At 42.0% G+C, this 26,751-nt stretch overlaps 1 protein-coding gene across 2 annotated transcripts in view; it reads left to right on the top strand.

Moving 5' to 3' along the window:
* tnmd (tenomodulin) overlaps nt 1-26,751 on the top strand; it is an 80,400-nt gene that overhangs the window by 35,486 nt on the left and 18,163 nt on the right. For both annotated transcript variants that reach the window (XM_061788193.1, XM_061788194.1), the window contains exons 3-4: nt 6,867-7,007; nt 15,447-15,554. In XM_061788193.1, coding sequence (XP_061644177.1) covers nt 6,867-7,007; nt 15,447-15,554 — 249 coding nt within the window. The remainder of the gene's footprint in view (nt 1-6,866; nt 7,008-15,446; nt 15,555-26,751) is intronic.

Below are 26,751 nucleotides of genomic sequence, written 5' to 3' on the forward strand. Positions count from 1 at the left end.
CACTCAACTGTCATCGTCTTCACAGAGATTAGTGTCGCACACTGCCCAAAGCCTGTAGCCCCTGTAGCAACTAAGTGGATGACACATTAGTGATTGACCAATACTCTCCAAATTGAATTTTCGTAGCTGGCATCCATCCAGAACCAGCTGCTTGTATGCATCTGGCATCACCAAACAGCAGGCCACATGTGTTAGTTAGCCACAGAGTGTTCCTACTTCATTTATCTGAATCCTGCAAGCCTTGGGAGATGACAGGCTCGGTAATTAGTGTCCACAAGCATAATCCCCGTGGTATGGAGACCCCACACTATCAGATCCAAATTACCTCGTGCAAGAAAGCAGAGCCGCAAATCTTCATCCCACATGGGCCGACAGCCTGACACCAACAAACAGGTGTGTAAATGTGCGAAGGCCATGTGCTGCTCTGTTTCTGGGTGGAAAATCTATATGGGCTGTGAATTATTTCCCTTGCAGGTCCTCATTTTCCACCCTTATCTTTGGATGAATCTGCTGCTATTCTTGTTTGAGTGTGTTTTTCCTCTACGATCTTTCCACCCAGGTTTGTTTTCATTACCTGTAATTATCCTGTGTTGTTTTGCTGATAAAGCTTCAGTGTGCACAAGTCTCTTTAATCATCATTATACAAGGGCTTGGCTTTAATGTTCTAGCTAAACATAGGTATTCTTGCTCGTATTTGCAAAGGTGAAAATCTGCAGTGGTAATTTAGAAAGAATGTAGTCGAGATGTTCCATTTTTCATGTTGTGATACTCCAAAAAACATTCTAAAGGAAGGTACTCGGGCGAGAAGAGTGTAGTTCTCCTGTGGGTGCCCATGTGAAGAGACGTGCTATCTAAATATGCGTGCTGCAGGCAACTTGATGATACAAGTAGAAGTGAGGGAGCCACAAAGTGCCCTCATTCTGACTTCGTGCTCAGCTGTTTCCATTTCAAACTCCACTTTAAGTCTGTTGATATTTTTTCTCTACTTCATACCTGCGAGACAGACATGCTCAAAGGGTCGTCCCTGTATTTTCTTTTAAGCTCAGTAATTTAGAAAATATTTCTCTATGACTGCAGTTTAAAAGTTGTTTTGACTTGTTTGTTACAAGCATTACTGAGTATACGGATGTGTTCTTAGAGAAATATCTCTATTAACTGTACATGCATCCATTTATCCATTCATTATCCTGTTCAGGGTTGAAAGGTGTACTAAACACTGGATTGGTCAGCAGTTAATCATATCATAAAGATAGTTAAGCATTCACGCTCACCTTCACACTGTCACTATGGCACAGGTGGCTCTGTAACATGTAAGTAACATTTTAAGTTTAGGGTAAAATGAGGTTAACCACTGCTATTAGTAAAAGCATAATGAGGGCGGAATGCACGGTGGAATGAATCATGTAGCATATGTGACATTTGAGCAACCCTAATCATCACACGAGTGTAAAAAGAAGCTAACCACTGTTAATAAGTAGAAGTTAAATCAATAAAAGATAACTTGGAATACAAGCAACAATGAAAGTCTTCACCGAGCTGTACTTCTTCTCTTACCACCCAGTGTTGAGGGTGGGAATCTGGGAATAAATATTACAAAAAAGCTACAAATAGCCCAAAGGCATACATTCTCGTGGTTCGGCACCCGTGGATTCACGTATTCACAATTTTCTATTTAAAATTCTTGAGCCACATTTCAAACTCAAAGTTTTCGAGCCATTTTTTTCCTGAAAAGATGTTCCTCTGTTTAGACACATCAGTCACTTTTGCCATCTGAGCCAGCAATTTCGGTATCTAGTATGTAAAGTACCGATGCGGGATGTGGGGTTGAAATGGGCCCTGGAATTTGCCGGTTTATGATGTTCTATCAGAGGGGTAACAGAAGCATAACGCCGACAGTCTTTGGCAAATAGTGAGCAATTCTTCAAAAAAAGCTTCGTCAAGCTGTTTACTCTCAACTAAACAGAAAACTCGGCGAATTACATGTTATTGCGCACATATTTTACAGATATATTACAACACATATTTTAGCCTTTAGTCTGTTAGCTTAATGCTAATGCTAACACATAATGGGACACACATACATAACCCTTTATGCAACTGAAATTTGAGCACAAATGGTGCAACAATGTATTGAGACTTGGAATATAACAGTACTTAGTCATATATTGATTATGTTCTGCAAGAAGCTGGGAAGATCATAGGCGTCGATACCGTACAGACATCCATTTACAGTACCGGATATCTGTCTATCTATCTGATACTGCACCCAGGTGTCCCAGGGGGGGCAGCATTGAATTAAAAGAGAAAGTGTGACTAAAACGTTTTAATTAATTTGAATTCCATTGAATTACTTCATTAATGCCTGTTTTTCTAAAGTACAATATTGGAGAGTGATTTTTTTTTTTTATAATTCAAATAACACGTTACAATTTTCTTGTTGCTTTATGGGAGGCTTGAACAGATTAATTCCATTTCCTCTCAATGAAGAAAATGATTTGGAACGTGGTCACAGAATGAACTAAAATTGTTTCTCAAGGCCCCGCTGTTTTTTCCATTCCTCCGCTATATCACAGATCACTTACCGTGGCTTCCCAAAATTGCAGTTTTGTGTGAGTGTGTGGGTGTGTGTAATGTAACTACATGTCTGTTGCGGAAACCCCTGCAACAGAATGTGGTTGATAATGATTGTTTTGATGGGTTTTTACACTATATCTACCACTATAGTTACCACAGTCGCTGACGCACTTCTCAGCCATTTATTGAATGCCAGGAGAACAGTAAAATAAATAAACAGAATACGCACACTTACTGTATTCAAGCTATTGTCGGCCATAGCCCTAGCCGAGACACTCACACAATACCCTACCAGGCCCTGCCTCTTAAAGGCACAGATCTAACACAGAAACACTACAATATGTACAGAATTTTCTCAGCATTTTATACTTATAATTCTTTGTGTGTTCAAATATGCTTACAATGTGTTTAACAAAGCTTGTTTAAAGGAGTTTAAATGGTTAAAGTGTATGGGAGGGGTAAAAAAAAAAAACAACAATAACAACAAAAACATTTATACGGTCTCGCTGTATCGTGGATTTTTACCTGTATCAAGTGGGTCTGTAATGTCTACCCCGAATGAACGGGGATTCACTGTCTATAAAATGGACTACAGCTTGTTTTTTCCGCAAGTTGTCGGGCAGAATGACAAATGCAAGAGAGTGTGTGAAAAAGTGGAGAAGACCTTATAAGGACTGAAACCAAAAGGACATAACGTTCACTGGTGTAACTGTCTAAGCTGCTGCCCACCTCAATCCATCACACGGCTGCCTATGGCTCCCTGGAGGCCCGTTGCGCCGCTCTGCCCCCGCGCCACCTTTCCCTCCCACTGCTGCCCGCATTACACCCACTGCCACTGCCTCCGCCACCACCCGCCTGCCGTGAGTGACAGGCATCTAGTTCCGCCTGACTGCAGCGTCGATCTCCTTCCCCTCAAGGACAACGAAGAGGGCATATTGTCATCAACTCATCTCTCTCACACTCCCACGGCCGCCGCCTTGGCCATCGCTGACATCTGAACATATGCACGCTGTCTCTCGCCACATACACACACACATTTATGCACCCAGCAATCCAGTCACCTATAACAACATCTATACAACCTTTTCCTAATGTCCCCGGGCTCAGTACGACCACGACCCTTTCGCACAAACAACCCACAGGTTTGGCAGCGCCTGCCGCTTTTCATTCACTGCTTTCAATGTGAGTATGCGGCGGAAAGCATCTCACCGCTGTTAAGAAGCACGTCAGATGGAAACCTTGACTGAATAAACAGGGTATAGTCTGCGGGGGTTTCAACATGGAGCACCTGATGTGGTTTTCTTGCTGTGCATAAAATTCCTTTTTGTCAGTGTGTGATGAGCATAAGGACCAGCTTGTACAAGAGAATAACCAACAAAATGGAAGGTATTTGCTATAAAAAGTAACATGGACATTTCCCAGTACAAACCCACTTTGGACATCAACATTAATTTGACATTCATTTTACATCTTTGAAAAAGAACTGCAGATTTCTGCCAGTGACTTTTCTGCAATTGACACTTGACAACATGGGGTTAGCGCTGAACCTCAGCTTAAAGTCTGTTATGAAAAAGTGGCAGTAAATTGAATTGTGAGACTGTCAAAATCCCCCAGAATGTTGACATGAGATTTTCAGAGCTACGCACCATTACATTTTTCAAGTCAGTTTCCTTGGAAACTCAGTTTATTCAAGTAGATTAGCCCAAACGTGCTCGGGATGTCTGGAGACTTATCATTCACACATTGCAGTAAATACCCTAATTAATACAGTACAATGATGAATATTGTAATTAACAATGGGTCAAAAGGTCTCTTGTAATGGGAAAAGGGTCACATGTAAAAATTAACCCACTGTTAATTATGGCTTCCTGCTTGCTTTAGCCTCTTTTTACACCATTCAAATATAACCTGAAATGCAAGTACTATAAACTGTTTTATTAGGGGGCAGGCCTTCTTTCAAGCATTTTTTGAATAATATAGCACATACATATTTTTTTTTTCCACAAGTCATAATACATTAAGACTATAATAGATTTCATCCGCATTTTTGTCCAACCCTCTATCATTTTTTTCTCCCAATTGTGTGGTTTGTATCCATACTGTATTAAGAGTATTACGTTTCATTATCCATCCATCCATTTTCTGAGCCGCTTCTCCTCACTAGGGTCGCGGGCGTGCTGGAGCCTATCCCAGCTGTCATCGGGCAGGAGGCGGGGTACACCCTGAACTGGTTGCCAGCCAATCGCAGGGTACATAGGAACAAACAACCATTCGCACTCACAGTCATGCCTACGGGCAATTTAGAGTCTCCAATTCATGCATGTTTTTGGGATGTGGGAGGAAACGGGAGTGCCCGGAGAAAACCCACGCAGGCACGGGGAGAACATGCAAACTCCACACAAGCGGGGCCGGGGATTGAACCCGGGTCCTCAGAACTGTGAGGCTGACGCTCTAACCAGTCGTCCACCGTGCCGCCACGTTTCATTATAAAAAGCTATATTGACCTGTTGCCAGTTCTTGATATATTTTTTTAATGGGACAACTATAAGTGGCTTCTGCAAACTGTAGTAAAAAAACAAGCAGCTTTAATATTACTGGAAGATCACTGAGAGTTTCAAATGGATAATGTAAGTCTTTGTTTAAACAAGGAGCGACACGTATTCGTATAGGAAGTATAAGACAAATTGGGAGTTTTTCCATGCACTTTCACCTGCCTGCACTGTCACGAGTGAAGCTAATTAATTTTCACAAGGCTTTTTAAATGTCTCGTAGCCCAGTGACACTTGATATTTAGAACTTTAGTGTATAGTTTCAGTATCGCATTGGAAATAATGAGAACTAGCACTTCAACAAATATTAACCCATACCATCTTTAACGAGACAAGATACTGCATCGTGTTCTAACACCTTCCACTTATAGCAACTCAGCTCAGCTCTCTCTCTCTCTCTCTCTCTCTCTCTTTCTCTCTCTCTCTATCTCTAACCCACAGTCCAAGTATCAAAAGAGGTATATGCTGTAAATATATCCATCCATCCATTTTCTGAGCCGCTTAACCTCACTAGGATCGTGGGCGTGCTGGAGCCTATCCCAGCTATCATCGGGCAGGAGGCGGGGTACACTCTGAACTGGTTGCCAGCCAATCGCAGGGCACATACAAACAAACAACCATTCGCACTCACATTCACACCTACGGGCAATTTAGAGTTGTCAATGAACCTACCATGCATGTTTTTGGGATGTGGGAGGAAACCGGAGTGCCCGGAGAAAATGCACGCAGGCACGGGGAGAACATGCAAACTCCACACAGGCGGGGCCGGGGATTGAACCCCGGTCCTCAGAACTGTGAGGCAGACGCTCTAACCAGTAGTCCACCGTGCCGCCTATTATTATTATTATTATCCCATAGGGATACTCTCACTGTTGAATTTCCATTACAAGTAATCGTAATTCACTGTTTTCCCCAATTGCACATTTATGCTAATATAAAATAATGTTAAAATAGAAGTTTAATTCACCACTCTTGCGGATTATTTAATAGGCCCGACTTTATCCATAACGGTCCAATTGACACTTAAATCTCAAAGCCATTTTCATTTGGCTTCTGCTGGCGGTTTTAAGTTCTAGGTCTCTTTGCCGATGCTGCTGTGACCCATCTAAATGGAGATTTATAGGGCAATGCCACTCTAATAGTGATCTGCTATTAAGAATTATATCCCATTATCATCCTATTGTTCTCTAACCAGACAAAAATAAAGGTTCTGATGACAGTATGTAAGCAGGCAGACACAAAACAATGAGCATGTGGGAGAGCATAAAGTGAAAGCTAATTTTTGTCTTTGAGCATTGGAGGTCAGCTGTGTCTGATGTACATAAATCCTGACGGAGTCCCGTTTGAATGTATTCATTAATAATGCGTCTCATTGGCAAGCGTCTGATTTACCACAGAGAAAAATGAAGATGGACTTAGCGATATATTTCACCGCGCAAACACAACCCTCACATAAATATTAATGGCATATTTTCAACCGGTGGGCATGAATCGTTTTTCAAAAAGGGAATTTTATCTGCCATCCAAGCATGTCTGCACCAATTTCGGGCCACAGTGAAGAGAACACTTGAACTATTTATTTTAGATCCTTGAGGAAACCACTGATCAATAATCTCATTCATCTTTCTTATGATACATTTTAACATTGACATATTGTTTAGGCATTTTATTTAGCCTAAAATATATTCCACCCTTGTAGTATTCGTGTGTGATTTTGTGCTGATTATTCTTCCATCATTTTAGGTGTACGACCACCAGTACAAAGCGCTTCTAGATGGCGTCGAGACACGCAGCCTAATGGAGATCGACCCGATTCGGCAGATTGAAATCTTCCGAATTGGAAATGGGAGTCAGGAGGTTCTCGAGGTGCACGACTTTAAACATGTAAGTGAAGGGATATACATGAGCATTTAAGAGGAAATGTGGGAAATTACGATGATGACCATGTTTATATATTGGCCTTTTCAAAGAGTGAATGGATAACTGTATTTACATCATGGTTTGTTGTCTGTATTTTAACATCATTTAGAGAAGAGATTCTCAAAGTGTGGAACAAATACCACTAGCGGTACGTGTGCTCCGTCTACACGAAAGAACCACTGCCTAACAACAGTTCAATTGTATTTCACTTTTTAAGTTCAAAACATTTGCATTTGATCGTCAAGAACTGTTTGTTTTTAAATATTTATTTAGGTACAATTTTCATTCAACCTTTATTTGCCATACATTTTAATTGAATGAGTATGCTTTTTTTGTATTTTACTATACTTAAGCGCAGTGATAATGTTTAAACTGCAAAATCTTACACTAGCTTACAATAATATTAAATATTGTAGACCTTTTAGAAATAAAAGTTGATGAACACGTATACCTACTATACCACTGTATATAGTCGCCGTTGGGCGGAAATCTCGTAAGTCCAACTATGGTCAATTTCACATTTTTTCACAAATCAATACTATTGGTTTGTCTCCACTTTGTCTTTTGTTTTTACGCAATATTAACCAATATAAAGTGGTGAAAATAGCTTGAGAACAAATCTGTTGATGGTCTTGAAGGCTCAAAATATCTGAGAAGGGTTGTGATTTGTCGCCTATTTCCTCGTTCTGCGGAAGCCGTGCAGCATGATAGTCGCCTATATTAGAAGTCTGGATGTTTTTAAGACAATAACGAGTGAAAATAGTGGTGTTAGATACCGTTGATTAGGCTTGTTTTGTTAAAATCGAACGCTGTAATGCTTCATTGCAGAAGGACGCTAGTCATCCTTGGAGGTAAGTTTGCATGCGCAATAATATCTGATAAATACACGGGGTTAGTCGGCTCATTGGTGTATTTGTTCCATCGCTCTAAAATAGTTTGGGATGATGACGTTACACAGGCGTTTGCTTCTGTAACATATGGAAGGCTTTTTATATAGTCGGGGGCTCGCCGTCACCACGGACGTAGATGTGCAAAGCTGGCGCCCGGCGCCATGTTCGTAGTGGTATGTTACTAAAATGTTCTAACGGGCTATATATCAAAATGGACAATATCATTGGCTAAAGGATAGAAACACAAATAAAATGATCCCTGGTTTGTAAGAATTGGTTAAGGATGAAGGATTTAAATCAGCGCAAATTTACTTTACGAGAAATCAATGTAAATCAATAGGAAATGTGTGACCGAAACCTTGACTTTTTGGCTTGTTTCGTATTAGTTGAGACGAAAATGTGATGTTTAAACATGCCATTTTCAGATTTTTCAATGGTGGCGTCCGGCTGGGCCATCTCATTTTCTCATAACCGCGAGGCACCAGAGAGTTAAGGTCACATGTGAGCTGGAGCATAACCCAGCTGACATTGGGGGAGAGGCGAGGTACAGCCTGGACAGGTCGCCAGTCAGTCGCAGGGCTTCAATAGACATCTTTGACAGGACAACAACTTCTTAAAATGGCATTGCTGAAAATGTAGGGCACAAGAAATAAAACTATGTGGACACTGCAGGTGAAGGTCTAATTATACACTTTGGAACACGACCACCAACGAGATGCAGGTCAGCTGTTGAATGCAAGTGTGAATGTTAATATGTGATTTGCTGCCAGGCCGTGCCCCTTTTCTGCGCCAGGAATGGCTTTAGCTCCCTTCAAACAGGATAATTGGCGCAGATAATGAATGAGTGGATGACCATAAATTCCCGGAATAACTGCTTAAACACACAGTCATTAGAAGAGCCGATTTACTGTTTAAATGCACTCAAAGCAGTCCCAAGAGGGGGTTTGTTCTTTTCCTAAAAGACTAATTCGCTAGTAGCAAGTTGTTAGCGGTATAAACACTATTCAGAAGCCCGTCTCCATTTGTTTCACACTGTAGCTTTTGCAGTAGCAATTTTGTCTCCAGCAAAAACTCATTAGCTTACCTTTCATTTCTAAATCCTGCTCGAGTGTGCTGGTGGTTGCACAAGCAGCACCTCAGACAACAAAGCCTGACGCTCGATTTGTGATTCTTACATTATTTATTTACTTTGAAATGTTAATAGACAAACCTTCAATTCAAATAAAATAAACATTCACTTGTCTTTGTCTGTTACAATGGCCAGCAGAATGTTAACATCTGCAATAATATTTGTCCACATTTCTTTATCTCGCCTATATCTTCTCTCGCCAGGCTGACACACACATACACTGACGCGCACACGTGTACACACACACACACACACGCACAAGCCTGTTGCTTGTTCCACTTCGCACTGTTGAAGCAGATCCCCTGAGGAGACTCACTGCTCTTCCATGAAAGACTAAGTAGCAAGCTCGTAAGCACAGTAACTCAAACCTTCTTCTGAGTGAAAGAAAGAAGAATGGGATCGAGCTGGTCTATAAAACACACCGAGAGGCAGCTGTGTGTGCTGATAGTTAAATTGATTTCTAACAAAAAGAAAAAGCTTGCTTGTTATTGAAAATGACCGCACTTGGCCAGTCCAGACACGGTCTCCATCAAGCCTGAGGACATTTTGGGCAATATGCCACCAGAACTCTGGGCCACAGATTTCAGCTGCTTATCTTCCACAACAATTCATGACTTGTATAAACGGCAGAGAGGAATAATACACCTTGCGAGCAAAGAAGCAGTCATTCTCCCATTAAAGTCTTAATTATTCCAATTGGTTGCAAACTTGCACTGAAACTTCGTTATAAGGACGTTCATTTCAGGGGGGGGTGGGGGGGGAATAATGCCGTTCCTTTCATTTGTAGCTGGTACACATACGTTATAGACTATCAGTTATGAAATCAAAACTACTGACTAAAAGGTGCACATTGCATTACACAATAAGAAATCATTTCAAAAAATAAAACGGTTCATTTTTACTGCAGAATACTTTCAGAAAAATTTATTTCAAGGTCCAGAAAGTTAGGAAGGCATAATGTTCACATATTGTCATGTCTTAGACCCAATGGATCAAATGGTTTACAGTTTAGTTAACCATATACGAGGATCAAATTTAAGATGGTCAGCATTACACTTTCAAGTTTTTCTATACTGTAGGTGAAATTTTCTAATTTTAGGTATAGTTATGTACTACTAGGGGAGGCAACTTTACTACTCTACATCGACCTTTTAAGCTTTGAATCCCTGTAAAGTCAAAATAAAAAGTGTTCTAATTTGTACACACCCCAGAGAAGTGTGTCGTTAACAATCTTGCCAAATTTAAATGATTGAAAAAAAAAATATAGGATGTAAAGTGAGACTTCAAAATCATAAAACCAAGCCTTTCTTCCTGCTCTTGAACGCTATGGGTGTGAAACCACGCCCTCTTCAACTGTCAGTCAAATAACACACCTCTGTCTGATGCCTACACATCCCTACAAAGAAAATATATCCGCTTAAAGCATCCAGTGGCCGGATTATATCTCACCACGTCGTCGCAGATTTTTCACAGTCAATTAAATTTATACGAAGTTTCACATTTCGCACACAGAAAAAATAAAGGGTTTTGGGTTTGTAAATGAGCCCAGTCAGATGGCAGCCGCTGCAGCCATACCAATACAGTATCTACAGTATAGATATTAGTTTACAATATTACTTCACTAAGGTGACATACTGTACTGTACTGTACTGTATATCAAACAAAATCTAATTAAACTGATTTTTGCTTTAAATTCAAGATTTTATTTATGTCTAAGTTAGGAAAGCGCTGAAACACAAGCGTCAGCCTCACAGTTCTGAGGACCCGGGTTCAATCCCCGGCCCCGCCTGTGTGGAGTTTGCATATTCTCCCCGTGGCTGCGTGGGTTTTCTCCGGGCACTCCGGTTTCCTCCCTCATCCCAAAAACATGCATTAATTGGAGACTCTAAATTACCCGTAGGTGTGACTGTGAGTGCGAATGGTTGTTTGTTTGTATGTGCCCTGCGATTGGCTGGCAACTAGTTCAGGGTGTACCCCGCCTCCTGCCCGATGACAGCTGGGATAGGCTCCAGCACGCCTGCGACCTTAGTGAGGAGAAGCGGCTCAGAAAATGGATGGATGGATGGATGGATGTATAATGTAATAGACAATATATAATAATATACATTATTTCCAACAGTTTTGTCTTCATTTCATAGCGTGTGTCTTAACTAGTGCCCAGCTTCCAGTTCCAATCAGAGTTCAGCTTCTGTGTGTTGCCATGTCAATGTAAATTGCCCAGGGCCTTCAGAATCCCGATCGCTGGCTTAGGACGATAGACAATATTCACAATGGCTGTCTTTCTTAACCAATCAGATGTTAGATTCGCTACTTTCACATCACAGTCTTCTTTCGCTGTGGCACAAAAGTCACGGCTACATTTTCCCCTCCTCTGATTGGTTGCATTTTCCCATTGTAAATAACCATCTTAAATAAAAAATGCTATTTTACCGATTGAGTTATGTGTTAACCTAGGAACTGGTCCTTGGTATCACCTTGACAACTCACTTATCTATGTAAGTCCATGGATAGTTTCTGGCTGTGTCTCATTTCATGATGCAAAAATTGAGGGTATACTGCCTTATCCACCAGTCCACAGACTCTCAGAAGAACAAGAATCACCTTTTATTGTCATGAACATGCATGCATGCACATGAAATTTGTTCTCTGCATTTAACCCATCATAGTGGACACATACACATACACATTTTAGTGGAATACACTGGAGCAGGGGGCAGCTGAAGCGCCCGGGGAGCATTTCAGGGTATTAGTGTCTTGCTCAAGGACACCACAGCCGGGAGTCCGGGGGATGTTGGCGGATGGTCCAGTTGGGGTCTTGAACCTGGGTCCCCCACACTGGCAGGCGATGATCTTAACCATTGGGCCACGGCTGGGAATTTTAGTGGCCCCTTTAGTAGTTTTTCTTCCTTCACCCATGTCACTTAAAGCCTCAGCGAAACCTTTGTTGCATGGCATGGTGTGTTGTCTCTCACTCCCCAAAAACATCCCCCTGCCACCTCCTCGCTGACATCGCAGTCTTGTCGGATCATGGTGGCCATCCGCCAACCATCCAGAACTCAAGCACAGCATTCATCAGTGAGTAAAACTTGTCAAAGTCAAACAAAGTCCTTCAGAAGTTTCACTGCATAATAATACACAATTTCTATTGACATAGTCAGAGAGATAATAATTTAACAATATGTTTATTGTTAGTAAACTTTTAATGGTGAATCTACATGGACAGCTCAAGGATAGGAAAGCAATTAGATGAGATGAAATAGTGTGAGGTACCAGAGATGCACAGCCTTGTTTTTCATGGTTTTTATTTCCAAATGTTGAACTGAATATGGGTTGAAAAGAATTATGCAAATCATTGCAGTGTAACTTTTTTTAGCATGAGGCTTTGTGAGACTTGCTGACATTGCTTTAGATCTTTATTCACAGGAGCTGAATGATGCATGCCGTTATGTCCTCCATCCTGTTGAGTAGACGCAGATGAACATCTCGCAAATGGATACGCCAAGTGGCCTCCCCCCTTTATTTTTCTAGCGTCATCTCACAAAATGACATCGCTTTTCCATTTCTCATCCCTGTGTCAATGTGTCTTTCTTCATTTTCTGGTTGACCAAGCCCAGTAATCATTGTATCTCATCACAACATTGCCCTTTGCTTTCCCGCCCGCTGCTTCTCGATACAACCCAGCCAAATTAAACAGAGACTCATCACAATAAAGCCAGGCATAAACATCATGCTTCTGTGCTTGAGACTATTATTTCCCTATCCTTCCTGACGCAGATGAAATTACAGGCGGTAGATTGCGACAGGCTTCACATTTTATCCTGTCATGCGCGGCTGCTGTCTGCTTTTCTGGGTGAAGACACCTTGCCGAAGAAATCCAGGATGTAGACGTGGCGGCCACACGGTCAAGTTAACTGATTAAAAAGGAAATGTCACAGCAATCGGCATGTTGCCCCAATTAAATTAAGAGAGAATCAAGTTCATTTTCATGGCGCCACTCATAAAAAATTTTAGCCGACGCCATTCTGTGGCAGATGTAGATCCTGCTGTCTGTTCTAATACAGTGTGATGAATGAGCAGCTCTCTGCAGGAAATAAATTGGATACAATCCGATCTTGTGCGCGAGTTTCAGACACTGTCTCGGCAGAATATGTTAGATTAACATACAATAGTGTGGAGCGAATTAACAAATCTCTCGCTCTCATGCCCGTTGAGGTTTGACGTGTCAGACTGAACAGAGCACCCAGTGGAGGATCACCGCTGCGGCTGAAGAGAGTGACTTCAACACTTGACTGCGCAGATTAAGAAGTGACAGCAACCTGTGACTGGTTAATTCAATGGGGGCCCTCTGCAGAAAACACTTCATTCTCCAAGCATGTCACTCAACTCTCTGGCGTATACGCAATGAAGTGTTGTACAGCCACAGCGGAGTATCCACGCCATTTGTCTTCTGTTCCATCTAAAAGAAAGAGCGCTGATGCGTTGGTCAATAGTCTGTGATTGTAAAACATGCTGCTAAAAAAAGGTATACACTATTATCGTCAACCCCTGCTATTCCCGGGGAATACTACAAAAAGCGATTTTTTTTTTTAAAAATGCAAGCAATTGACATCCCCCAAAAAAGTTTCAAATTGCGTTCATATATATTTATAATAATAGTTTATACTTTACATATCCCACAAACTAGGATCCCAAAACACTTTAATATAATTTCAAACAATATTACCCTTAAAAATAATTGGCTTACAGATTATTTGTTTAAAAAAAAATAATACAGCAGCAAAAACGTATACATGCAGCCAAGACACCATAATTTCTGCTAACAACCCAGGCTAAATTTAGCTCCTCCCCAACATACAAAGATCTGCATAGAGATTAAGTGTATCACTTAAACATACTTCTTTGTCGCCAGTTACTACTTTCCTATAAACCTAGACTTTGGCACCTTTTTCGGGCGTTACAGAAAACACAAAAATATAAAAACATTTTAGCTGAGGTTATGGCATTTAAAAATGAATAATGTCAACTTTTTATTTGTCTGTTACAAGAAAGAACATCTGTGGCAATTTTGAAAATCTCCTTTCTCATCTGCTAACTTTTAAAATTAGTTGTTTCCACATCTGCTCGCTGGCGAAAATGTTATTTTGGTCATGATTTTGAACTGGCGCACATCTGCAGATATACGTGTTCACGAAGTAGCTGGTTAAAGTTTTGTTTTGATTCTGACATTCTGTGATAAATAACATTTGTCGCTGGTGGTGTAGAACCAGGAAAAGATTTCAAGAAATCATGCTCAACTTTCTGCATTATTTCATTTGTGATTTATTTTTTAAACTAAGAATCACATATTTATGTCTTGTCAGTCGCCTGTTGCCAGGAAAACAAGTTTGCAGTTCTATGCAGTCTGTAGTTAGCTTGCTGAAGTTAAATTTTTTTCACAGACTGGTGTTCAACAATGGTCTATTATTTTCATTGCTGCAGCTGCTAGCTATAAGAATTATTTTTCCTTTGTGACTGCCTGTTACCACGAAAAAGAGTAGGAACAATTCTGCAAATATAGGTATTCGCTAGCCAAATGTTATTTCAATAGTGATTTTTGTTATTATTATTATTAGTAATCACATTCATGTTTGATTATTTGTCTAGAATTAAGAGAAAGAACTGGAGCCAGTCAGCAGATATTCGTTAGCTAGTGGGTTAGCCTACCTTTTTTAGCTAAATGAGGTGGATTGTTAAAAGAAAAGGTGATGTAACACAGTGGTAAACATGACCCTGTCCCAGCCGTTTTGGAGCCATAAAATTCCAAGTTAATGATTATTTGCTAAAAACAATCAAGTTTAGCAATTTGAACATTAAATATCTTGTCTTTGTAGTGTATTCAATTAAATATAGGTTGAACGTGATTTGCAAATAAATGTATTCTGTTTTTATTTATGTTTACCACAACGTCCCAACTTCATTGGAATTGGGGTTGTATAAACTCCTCTCGGCATGATGCAGTGCAATTGTACGAACACCACACCGATACACATATTGTTAAATGAGTGCCTCTTTCGGAGTCTATCGAAACTACACTTTCCATGGGAAAGTGCTGCCTTCTCTTCGTTGTTCAACCATACCCATGCATTTTTTTCATCTATTGCACTTTTAAGTGCATTCTTGCACTGGTGAACTCTTCATCAGTTGCATAACGGACTACAAAAAAACAAAAAAGAAAGATTTAAAGGAATGCATTACGCATCGACTTCTCTTTTGATTATCTTCTCAAATCGGCCCCCTTCAATACAATTGCCTGGGTGCTGATGGAAGATGCGCATTGCACAGAGTTAATGAATGAAAGATATATCTGAATTTCTGAGCAATCTTTTTTTCCTGACATTTTCAAAGGGACTCACTGGGATCCGCTTTGCCGAACATCAGAGGTGCTACATCAGGAGCCAAACCAGGACACTGCCCACAGCGGCAGAGGTGGAGACTGAAGACGGCGACTTAGAGGTATGCGTCGCGTGTAGCGCTACAGAAAGTGGTCATGCATACTGAAGGGAGATAACCAGTATATGGGCGCCTCACAGAACCTCAACCTGTCCATCCCCATCCTGTCCCTCTTACTGAGCTTTGTGGTGCCTGTGGAACACTCAGCTGCCGACAAACCCACAGCCTCTTTGTGGCTCACATCAAATGGTGTTTGCTGTCAATCCTGAGCCAATATTAATTTTTAATCATGTCCTCCAAAGGCTCTACTCAGATAGCCTAAAGGGGTACACTTGGACTGAGAGGGGTGACTGTAATATGCTAGTTTTTCTTTTTCTTTGTAAAAGACATTTTCTTTTTGCGAGGCTCCTCTCAAAGTTTATAGGGATTCATTTGACTTCTCTGAGTGTAAGCTGTATGGTGAACTCTGCAAAAGAAATGGAAGGAATTCAATCAATCAAAATTCCCATTTTTTTCTGTGTCACAGTGCAATTCATTGAGTGGGCAGCATGTTCAAAGGGAAAATCCAGCCTCATATCCGCTCATTTCCATTTTACCTCTTAGCTGAGAAAAAAAAGTTGGCAAATATGCAGCAAAGAGACTCCATTCAAAAACACAGTAAGTCAAATGTCAGCACAAGCAAAACTTAAGTCTCAGTTTTTTAAAGTTTGAGAGTACAAGCTGCACCCAGATAACCAAGTACGCTTTCGTTTTCCTGTCATCGTCATGTCAGATCCATGTTTAAAGATATTAATTGCTGGGCTAGCAATTGTGTGAACATATGGATAACCAAGTATGCTTTCGTTTTCCTGTCATCGTCATGTCAGATCCATGTTTAAAGATATTAATTGCTGGGCTAGGACCATATGTTCACACAATTTCTGTCCTTTCAAGTGTAATTGGCTGAAACGGCAGTTCCCAATTGAATCATCTGAAGCCAACAAAGTGATTGGGGCGAGATATTGGTCGCTTTTAGTATGACTGCCATGAGGATAGTTCTGGTCCAGGTTCAGTGGAATCCATATTTCAGATCCTACTTTTTTAAGCGATGATTTACAGCATGTAGTAGTTACCATCATATGCTATGGAAGGGTGAATAGACTCTATTATTAGTGGCAGTGGTGAGAAGTAAGAAAGCACAGTACTAAGTAGATTTCGCAGGTGTGTCGATCTATTGCATTTATTTTTCTGATGACTTTTTACCTTGTTTGACTGGGTGCTTGAGATCTTGGGGACTTATAAGGCAGAAAAAACAGGGACACCGCTGACATGAAGGAACATGAACTAGGGAGCATTCATGACAATGGCGTAGCAGATTTGGACAAGCAAGATATTCCAAATCCACGGCCTGTTTTAAGACAAATTTTTTATGTTTTCAGCTCCACGAATGATTTGTGGCGAATATGTTGTGTCTTGTTCCAGCATAAAAGTCACAAGCCTCTGACATAAAAAGATGTTGTCTAATCTTAAAACACTTACAGGTAAGGTGTATTTATCAGATGTTATTATTAGGTAATTTAGCATTTTGTTTGTCTGTTAAATAAAAGCAATGGGAAGACATTGTTTTGATAACGTATAGCCTATTTCTGGGGGTGCTGAAGCATGTATATACAGCGGCTGAAATGAGTTTTTAATACGTCACCATTTTTCTCACTAAATATACTTCCAAAGGTGCTATTGACCTGAAAATTTCACCAGATGTTGGGAACAACCCAAGTAATCCATGCATACAAAGAAAGTAGAGCAAATAAGCACATAAATTAAGTTAAAAATGTGAAATGATACAGGGAAAAAGTATTGAACACATGAAGAAAAGGAGGTGCAAAAAGGCATGGAAAGCCAAGACAACACCTAAAATCTATTAATAATTAAACAGCAATCCAGCCCCTTGTCAGTCCAAATTAATATCAGCTGGTTCAGTCCTACTTGTAATTGACGGCCAACAAAAAGGTCTCAATGCCAAGGTGTGAGTCAAGACAAATCTCATGATGGATAAGAGTAGAGAGCTGTCTCAAGACCATCGCTAACTAATTGTTGCAAAACATAACGATGGCATTGGTTACAGGCGCATATCTAAGCTTCTGAACGTTCCAGTGAGCACAATTGGGGGCATAATACGTAAGTGGAAAGATGCCATCTACGAAGATGTTGAAAATGAAAACGAGGGTGGACATTTCAGAGGATAATGATCCAAAACATACTGCCAAAGAAACTCTCAGTTGCTTTCAAAAAAAAAAATTTAAAAAAATTAATTAAGCTGCTACAATGGCCCAGCCAATCACTAGACTTTAATCCAATTGAAAAGATATGGAAAGAAATGAAACCCACGGTCCATAAAAAAAGTGCACGGAAACTACAAGATTTAAAGACTGCTTGTGTGGAGGAATGGGCCAAAATCACACCAGAGCAATGCATGCGACTAGTTTCTCCATACACGAGGCATCTTGAAGCTGTCATTGCAAACAAAGGCTTTTGTACAAACTATTAAATAAATACCAATTGGCATGTTCAATACTTTTTCACTGTGTCATTTCACGTTATTACACACAACTTAATTTCTGATCCTATTTGCTCTACTTTCTTTGTATGTGTGGATTACTTGGGTTGTTGCCAACATCTGGTGAAATTCTCAGGTCAATAGCATCCATCTATTCGTTTTCTGAGCCACTTTTCCTCACTAGGGTCACGAGGTCAATACCTCCTTTGGAAATATATGTAGTGAGAAAAATGGTGACGTGTTAAATACTTATTTCAGCCGCTGTGTGTGTGTGTGCGTATATATATATATATCCATCCATCCATTTTCTGAGCCGCTTCTCCTCACTAGGGTCGAAGGCGTGCTGGAGCCTATCCCAGCTATCATCGGGCAGGAGGCGGGGTACACCCTGAACTGGTTGCCAGCCAATCGCAGGGCACATACAAACAAACAACCATTCACACTCACATTCACACCTATGAGCAATTTAGAGTCTCCAATTCATGAATGTTTTTGGGATGTGGGAGGAAACCGGAGTGCCCGGAGAAAACCCACACGGGGTGAACATGCAAACTCCACACAGGCGGGGCCGGGGATTGAACCGCGGTCCTCAGAACTGTGAGGCTGACGCTCTAACCAGTCGTCCACCGTGCCGCCATATATATATATATATATATATATATATATATATATATATATATATATATATATATATATATATATATATTAAAGCAAAAATCAGTTTAATTAGATTTTGTTTGATATACAGTACAGTTTACAAAAGATCACTTGATTGAAAAACGTTCATTTACATGACAACTGTGTTTTGGGAACCTGAAATAGGCTCAAAGTGTAACTTTTTTACACAGATTGCAGTAGATAGCTCAATGTGGTCGTCTGTAAAAGTTTTTACACAGCCTAAGTCCACCACTAGTTTTGTTGTTTCACGGAAAGCTATCACAACAGACGGTTTGTAATCATGAAACTGAAAATAGTGAAAGAGTTTGGAGTACCACACAAAACATACAAACAAAATTTGGACATTATGCAGAGCAGGGCTGCATGGACCCATGAGATTCTGGTGATGATTTGGTTTAAAGTGCGGATAAAATTGCTTTTTTTTTAGTCACTATGGCACCGTTTGTTTGTTAACTAACCACGGACAGATGGATAAACAAATTTCAACATGAGGCTTCACCAAACATTTGTTACGTGTGTTAGTCTGAATTCGAACAGTGATCTGAACAGTGGTCTGAATTCTACCTCGCATTATTAAACAACAAACCTGATGGGGTCTAAAACAAAAACAATTACAGGCGCCGATATAACCAAACAATAGTTCTAAATGGTAAAACGTAACCTAGTTACCTAATCAACAGAGGTAGCTGTACAGCAGGTTTAATTGCCTTTAAAATAGGTTTTTATGGATCAGCCAACTGCTGTGGCGCTGTCTGCTGCTAAGGATGTTTCTTTTTCCATATCCCTTTGCTGCACGGAAGAACTGCAGTAAATATTATCATGGGGACTGTGTTTAGAAAATATACAGTGACCTTAGCCAGACCTCACCAGCAATAGACAGAAGCCCCTGAACCGTCCTCTGTGAGAATCCTCCCACGGTTGACCTGCCGAAGCTCAGCACAAGTTCCTCTTCAAGTGGTGGAGCACAATGAAGCTCACAGGGGTTAAAGCCCAGCACAAGTGGCTTCTCGCTCAACCCAGCCGCAGGCTTTCTGCGAGGAGGTCTCAGAGGAACCACGGTGGGCTTCACAAGTGCGCTGAAAAACAATGGAAAAATGTGAGAGAAACTGCAGGCGATTGATGACATATCCAGCCCATATGAGGGCAACACCAGGTGATAAACATGAATTGTTTGCCAGAGTTTCCCCGACCCATCCTTTTCCAATTTGCCTCTTCCATGGCATGTCTGATAGAGTAATGCCTGAGCTTCATTTCCCTTCCCCCAGAGTGACACACAAGTCGCCTTACACCTCCATCGCTGTCTTTATTGTCAACGGATGCTGCCTGCTCCATTTAACAGTCACTTAATATGGATGACCAACGCTCTCCCTGCATTGAAAAACCTCCCACTCAGACGGCTGCAAACACGGGTGAATAGCAAGGTGATACACCAAAGTCCTGCAAGAATAGCGGCTGCCCCTTCTTTAGAATGTGTCGAGAAATCAGTGCAGCACAATGCTACCAAAAAAAAGTGTGATATGACTAATTGATAGTCATCCATTGCAACATGATCTATTACCCTTTAAAGCAGGGGTCTCAAACTCAATCTACCTTGGGGCCGCTGGAGGCAGAGTCTGGCTGAGGCTGGGCCGTAGCCTCGGTGCATGTGCACGCGCGTACAATTTAAATTAGAAATTTAAAAAAATCCATTCTTCTCAAACGTCTTTTTTATTTTTTAATAAGATAAACAAGGACGCTGGTGTAAACAAGTTGTGTGCAAAACTACTACTAAAACTCTCAATCAATCAATCAATTAACAAATAAATAAACAAACACAAAATTAAATGAACAGGGACCCTGGTTGTGTATAACTTTCCTCGGGTACTTCCCTTCTTTGCTAGTCAATTTGTATGGAACATACTGTACTGTTAACTGTATAACTGTTTACTGTACAAAACGCCGAATAAAACAATCAATCAATCAACAAATTAAGAACTAGTAAGTATTTAAATCAGTAATAAATTTCAGTTTTCGGTTTCTTCAGTCTTCTATATCTGCTGTATTCAAATTTAAATGTCGTTATTAACACAGTTCATGGCAACGCTGCTATAAGTTTCACTCATTGAAAAATGTTTCTCTGCTTGCATCAAGCCCGGTCGATGTCACGCTCCCAAGAGCCATATACCCCACCATGATTGGTAGGTTCGTCAGCTCCGCACACAGCACTGTAAAAGTGCCATTCATATAAAACTCGAGGGCCGCACTAGCATTAAACTTTCATATTAAGGTGGGGGCCACAAAATATCGTCCCGCGGGCCATTTGCGGCCGCCAGTTTGAGACCCCTGCTTTAAAGTTAATGGGTTGTAGATAATTTGATTTAGAAAAAAATGCACCAGCAAAAACAGACACTGCGGTGAAGCCACTATGTACTACAAGTACTTCTCCTCATAATCCAGGCTAAATTTAGCTCCTCCCAACATACAAAGATCTTCATACAGTCAAAATGTATCACTTTAACATGCAGTACTTTCTTGGCAGCTACTTTCCCATTAGCCTGGACTTTAGTGCCAACTTGCAGAATGTTAGGGCATAACAGAAAGCACTGGTGGCACGGTGACCGACGGGTTAGCATGTCTGCCTCACAGTTCTGAGGACTGGGGTTCAAATCCCGGCCCCGCCTGTGTGAAGTTTGCATGTTCTCCCTGTGCCTGCATTGGTTTTCTCTGGGTACTCCAGTTTCCTCCCACATAGCCAAAACACGCATGGTAGGTTAATTGAATGACTTTTCCCCATTATAGAGGACTGTCCGTGTTCCAATGGCTGAGCACTGGAGCACGGATGGCGCAAGAGTTGTCAAAAGAGTTGTCAAACTCTTAAATGTGCAGTAAGCTGCAGCTGCACACAATAATGCCCCTGCCACACATTACTTGTTTTTCTTCAATTGTTTTTATAATTGTGAGAAGCCCAAATTAAAATTTGATGAATTGCCCTACCCGTATGCCAAAAGTGTAAATCGTTTTGTCTGAATTTCAAGCTGATATTAGGCCTGTGTCTGCATTATTTACAAAACCTGTCTCTCTCTTTGTAGGCAATCAATTTTTTAACCTCCCATCACCTTGTTTAAAAAAACACACTCTCTCTCCCACACACACACACATGCACACATAGATATATATATATACATATATATATATATATATATATATATATATATATATATATATATAGTATTATAAGTTGTCTGAGGCTGCACCCATGGCAAACAGGTCATAGGTGAGACAAAGCACGACCCCTACGATGAAGAATATATATGGATTTAGGTTTCCCTTGCCTGGACGCGGGTCACCTGGACCCCCTCTGGAGCCAGGCTTGGAGGTGGGGCTTGAAGGTGAGCGCCTGGTGGCCGGGCCTGAACCAAGGGGGCCCGGCTGGGCACAGCCTGAAAGGGTAACGTTGCTCCCCCTTCCCATGGGCTCACCACCTGTGGGAGGGACCATAGGGGTCGGGTGCAGTGCGAGCTGGGCGGTGGCCGAAGGCAGGGACCTTGGCGATCTGATCCCCGGCTACAGAAGCTGGCTCTAGGGACGTGGAATGTCACCTCTCTGTCAGGGAAGGAGCCCGAGTTGGTGTGTGAGGTTGAGAAGTTCCGACTGCATATAGTCAGGATCACATCCAGACACGGCTTGGGGTCTGGTACCAGTCCTCTTGAGAGGGGTTGGAATCTCTTCCACTCTGGAGTTGCCCAGGGTGAGAGGCGCCGAGCAGGTGTGGGTATACTTATTGCTCCCCACCTCTGCGCCTGTAAGGTCAGAGTACCCACCCTTTTTGGAGTCCTTGGAAGGGGTGCTGGAGAGCGATCCTGCTGGGGACTCCATCGTTCTGCTGGGGGACTTCAATGCCCATGTGGGCAATGACAGTGAGACCTGGAAGGGCGTGATTGGGAGGAACGGCCCCCCGATCAGAACCCGAGCGGTGTTCTGTTATTTGACTTCTGTGCTCATCATGGACTGTCCATAGCAAACACCAAGTTCAAGCATAAGAGTGTCCACACGTGCACTTGGCACCAGGACACCATAGGTCGCAGTTCGATGATCAACTTTGTGGTTGTGTTATCGGACTTGCGGCCGCATGTCTTGGACACTCGGGTAAAGAGAGGGGCGGAGCTGTCAACTGATCACCACCTGGTGGCAGAATCCCCTGTCAGAAGGTGTTTCAACTCCCACTCCAACAGAACTTTGCTCATGTTCCGGGGAAGGCGGGGGACATTGAGTCCGAGTGGACCATGCTCTGCGCCTCCATTGCTGACGCGGCCGACCAAGGTGGTCGCCTGTCGTGGCGGTAATCCCTGAACCTGTTGGTGGACACCAACGGTGAGGGATGCCGTCAAGCTGAAGGAGTCCTATTGGGCCTTTTTGGCCTGTGGGACTCCTGAGGCAGCTGATGGGTACTGGTTGGCCAAGCGGAATGCAGCTTTGGTGGTTGCTGAAGCAAAAACCTGGGCGTGGGAGGAGTTCGGTGAGGCCATGGAGAAAGACTTCCGGACGGCTTCAAGGAAATTCTGGTCCACCATCCCGGCGTCTCCGGAGGGGGAAGCAGTGCACCAACAATGCTGTGTATAGTGGGGAGGGGGCGCTGCTGACCTTGAATTGGGACGTTGTAAGTCGGTGGGGAGAATACTTCGAAGACCTCCTCAATTCCACCGACACGTCTTCTCATGAGGATCAGAGTCTAGGGTCTCTGAGGCGGGCTGTCCTATAGCTCGGGTTGAAGTCGAAAACCGAAGCTCTCATGGTCGATCTACGTTCCTACCCTCACCTATGGTCACAAGCTGTGGGTCGTGACCGAAAGAACAGGATCCCAGACACAAGCGGCCAAAATGAGTTTCCTCCACAGGGTGTCCGGGCTGTCCCTTCGAGATAGGGTGAGAAGCTCAGTCATCTGGGAGGAGCTCAGAGTAGAGCAGCTGCTCATCCAAATTGAGAGGAGCCAGATGAGGTGGCTAGGACATCTGATTAAGATGCGTCCCGGACGCCTCCCTGGTGAGGTGTTCTGGGCACGTGCTACTGGGAGGAGACCCGGAGGACGACCCAGGACACGCTGAAGAGACTATGTCTCCCAGCTGGCCTCGGAACACCTCGGGATTCCCTGTAAGAGCTGGATGAAGTGGCTGGGGAGAGGGAGGTCTGGGCATCCCTGCTAAAGCTACTGTCCCCACGACCCAACGTCGGATAAGTGGAAGAAAAGATATATATATTTATCTATATATATATATATAGATATATATATATATACACTTCTGAGGACCCGGGTTCAAATCCGGCCTCCCCTGTGTGGCGTTTTGCATGATCTTCCCGTGCCTGTGTGGGTTTTGTCCGGGTACTCCGGTTTTCTCCCACATCCCAAAAAATTGCATGCTCAGTTAATTGGCGACTCTAAATTCCCTGTAGGTGTGAATATGAGTTGTTGGTTTATATGTGCCTTGCATTTGGCTGCCTACCAGTTCAGGCTGAACCAGAGTCAGCTGGGATAGGCTCCAGCACGCCGAGTGAGCGTGCAAACTTGCTAGCACTGATTTACAACCCAAATGCGTTTATATGAGAAGGCAGCTACTACATGAGCTAGCCGAGAAGCTCCTTAAGCTGCTCTTTCATCTTCCTCGTTGTTCTGATGACTTGAAAGTAGCTAAAACCTGTTAACATTAATATTGTGCAATGGAATATATTTGCGGTTGTTTTTATTAATAGCTCCATTTAGAGCCTGGACTATGTTGTTTAGGATGCACAATATTACGATGAAAGATGGTAGGAGCAGTACACTGTTTAAGAGAGTAAAAACAAAAACACTTACAGTAAATGCACTCTTCAATTTAAGGAGCTTAGACATTCATAACATTTGGGGATTTTTTTTAGAGAATAAAATAATAATTCATTTATAACTGTAATAATGAATTTAACAAATTTTATTACATTATACGTCATTGGCTGGGGACTAGTCCAGGGTGTACCTTGTGTGTCTTACCCAATGTCAGCTGGGATAGGCTCCAGATCAAGGGTAGAAAATGGATGGATGGATGGATGGATGGATTGCATCATAAATACAATTTCACATTTAGAGATAATTAACTCAATTCGCCCACGACCCTTGTGAGGATAAGCGGTACAGGGATGAATGGATGCATAATTGGATGGATGGATGGATGGATGGACGGATGGATGGATAACTTAATTCCAGTGCTTTCTACTTATACTATACCATACTGGAATGTCGCAGAATAATGATTTACTTCACATTGACCTTGTTGCTAATATGGTTGCTTGGTGGCGACTGGCGAATAGTTGGGATCTGAAAAGCATGTCCGAAGCATGATTCCTGGTACTGGATAATAAATTATTCACTTCAGTAATTCATGGCCAAATGGATGAGATATTGTAGAGTTGAAATGCCAGTACAAACGTCATATAGCCATAGTGGCAAAAGTTGCCTGTATAAACATGTCAACTGAAATTCGTGTCCTGGCGCAATTCGTGGCGCATGGAAAAAAAACAGCTCCTGGGTGCCATGATAAAACATTTGTTGGTCTCTAGCAAACATAGCAACACTTTAAACAATGTGTCATGGCCATGTCATGGCTCTGGGTAGCAGAAGAGGGTAAATTCATTAACTACAGTACAAGCAGCGTATAATTAGTAAGTCAACACCACTGTAGGCGGAATGTCGTACATACACAGGGAGTACACCTCACAAAACAAATCATCCTTTTTCCCAAGGTCCAATTGTTGGGAAAAAAAAGTTGCTTGTGTCCTAATAACACATGATTAGTCAGTAGCCAAATAGACGGGCCTCGGAGAAGTGTGTATAAACCAAGGACTGTAATTATGTTCTCTTTGTTCTTGTTAACTGGCATTTAGAAATCCCTGCACCATGCTAAAAGGTTGACATTTTAGCATACCTCCCTCCCGGGTGCACCACCACCCCCGCCTCAAGTTATTGCGGTCGTTTCTCAGCTGTGAAGACCAAGTCATGTTGCGAGACATGTGTCGTGACCTCCATTTACTTTACACTTTAAAAGGTCCATTTAGAGTGGGCTGTGTGTGTTCCTCCACTTTGACTTTAATTTCTAAGAGTTGACCGACTTAACGCCACAGCCAGTGGCTTATGTTGGTTTACCAAACAATTTAGCCCCCCAAGATAGCATAGTCAAGATTCCAGGGCAGCTCTAAAGGTTCATGGTTTGAGCTTCAGCCTTGCATGTTTTCTCCGGGTACTCTGGCTTCCTCCCAAATCCCCAAAACATGCGTGTTAGGTTAATTTAAGACTGAATTGTCCATTGGTGGGATAAGTGTGAATGAATGTTTGTATATCTGCCTTGCAATTGACTCGTGGTCAGTCCAGGGTTCACCACTCAAAGTCAGCCGGGATAGGCTCCAGCTCATGGTAAAGAAAATGTTTGGATAAGGGTGGGAATCCCAGAGTAACGCATGAGGCAATATTACCGTGAACCCAGTAGCAAGCGTCACACAGCCGTTGCGGCCCAGAGCAATTAGATAATGAGATATGTGGCATTGTCAGGGAGTTAGAATTCACACTCTCATACACATTTGCAGCAATTTGTTTGTGTAATGGCTGTACAGTGTTACCAATTCACAGGGCGGTCAGGGTGTAGTAGCTTACACACAGGACAGAAAGATGCTAAAAATGTGGTAAAAGAGCATTTTTGGTGTGTCTACAGTAGTCTGCATGTAATATATCAGCAACATAATTTTTGTGGGCCACATAGCACATCACTGTATTATGTAAACATCTCTCAGGCAGAGGAGGTGGCACAGAGTGAGGAGGGTAATAGACATTATGACTCCGAAATGCTGATTTTATTTATTTAGTTAGTTGGTTATTTTCAAATATAACCACTTCAACTTCTCGACTTCCTTCCTTCCACATTACAACACTGCCACCTGCTAATTTAGTCTGTAAAAAGAAAGTGTGCGATTTCCCTGATACGTGAAGTTCGGAGCTTTTTGGTACAGGAAGGTCTCAAACACGGCTTATTTTTAACGAGGAGTGATGGG

Source organism: Phyllopteryx taeniolatus, chromosome 10, assembly GCF_024500385.1.
Source record: "Phyllopteryx taeniolatus isolate TA_2022b chromosome 10, UOR_Ptae_1.2, whole genome shotgun sequence".
Classification (NCBI taxonomy): Eukaryota; Metazoa; Chordata; class Actinopteri; order Syngnathiformes; family Syngnathidae; genus Phyllopteryx; species Phyllopteryx taeniolatus.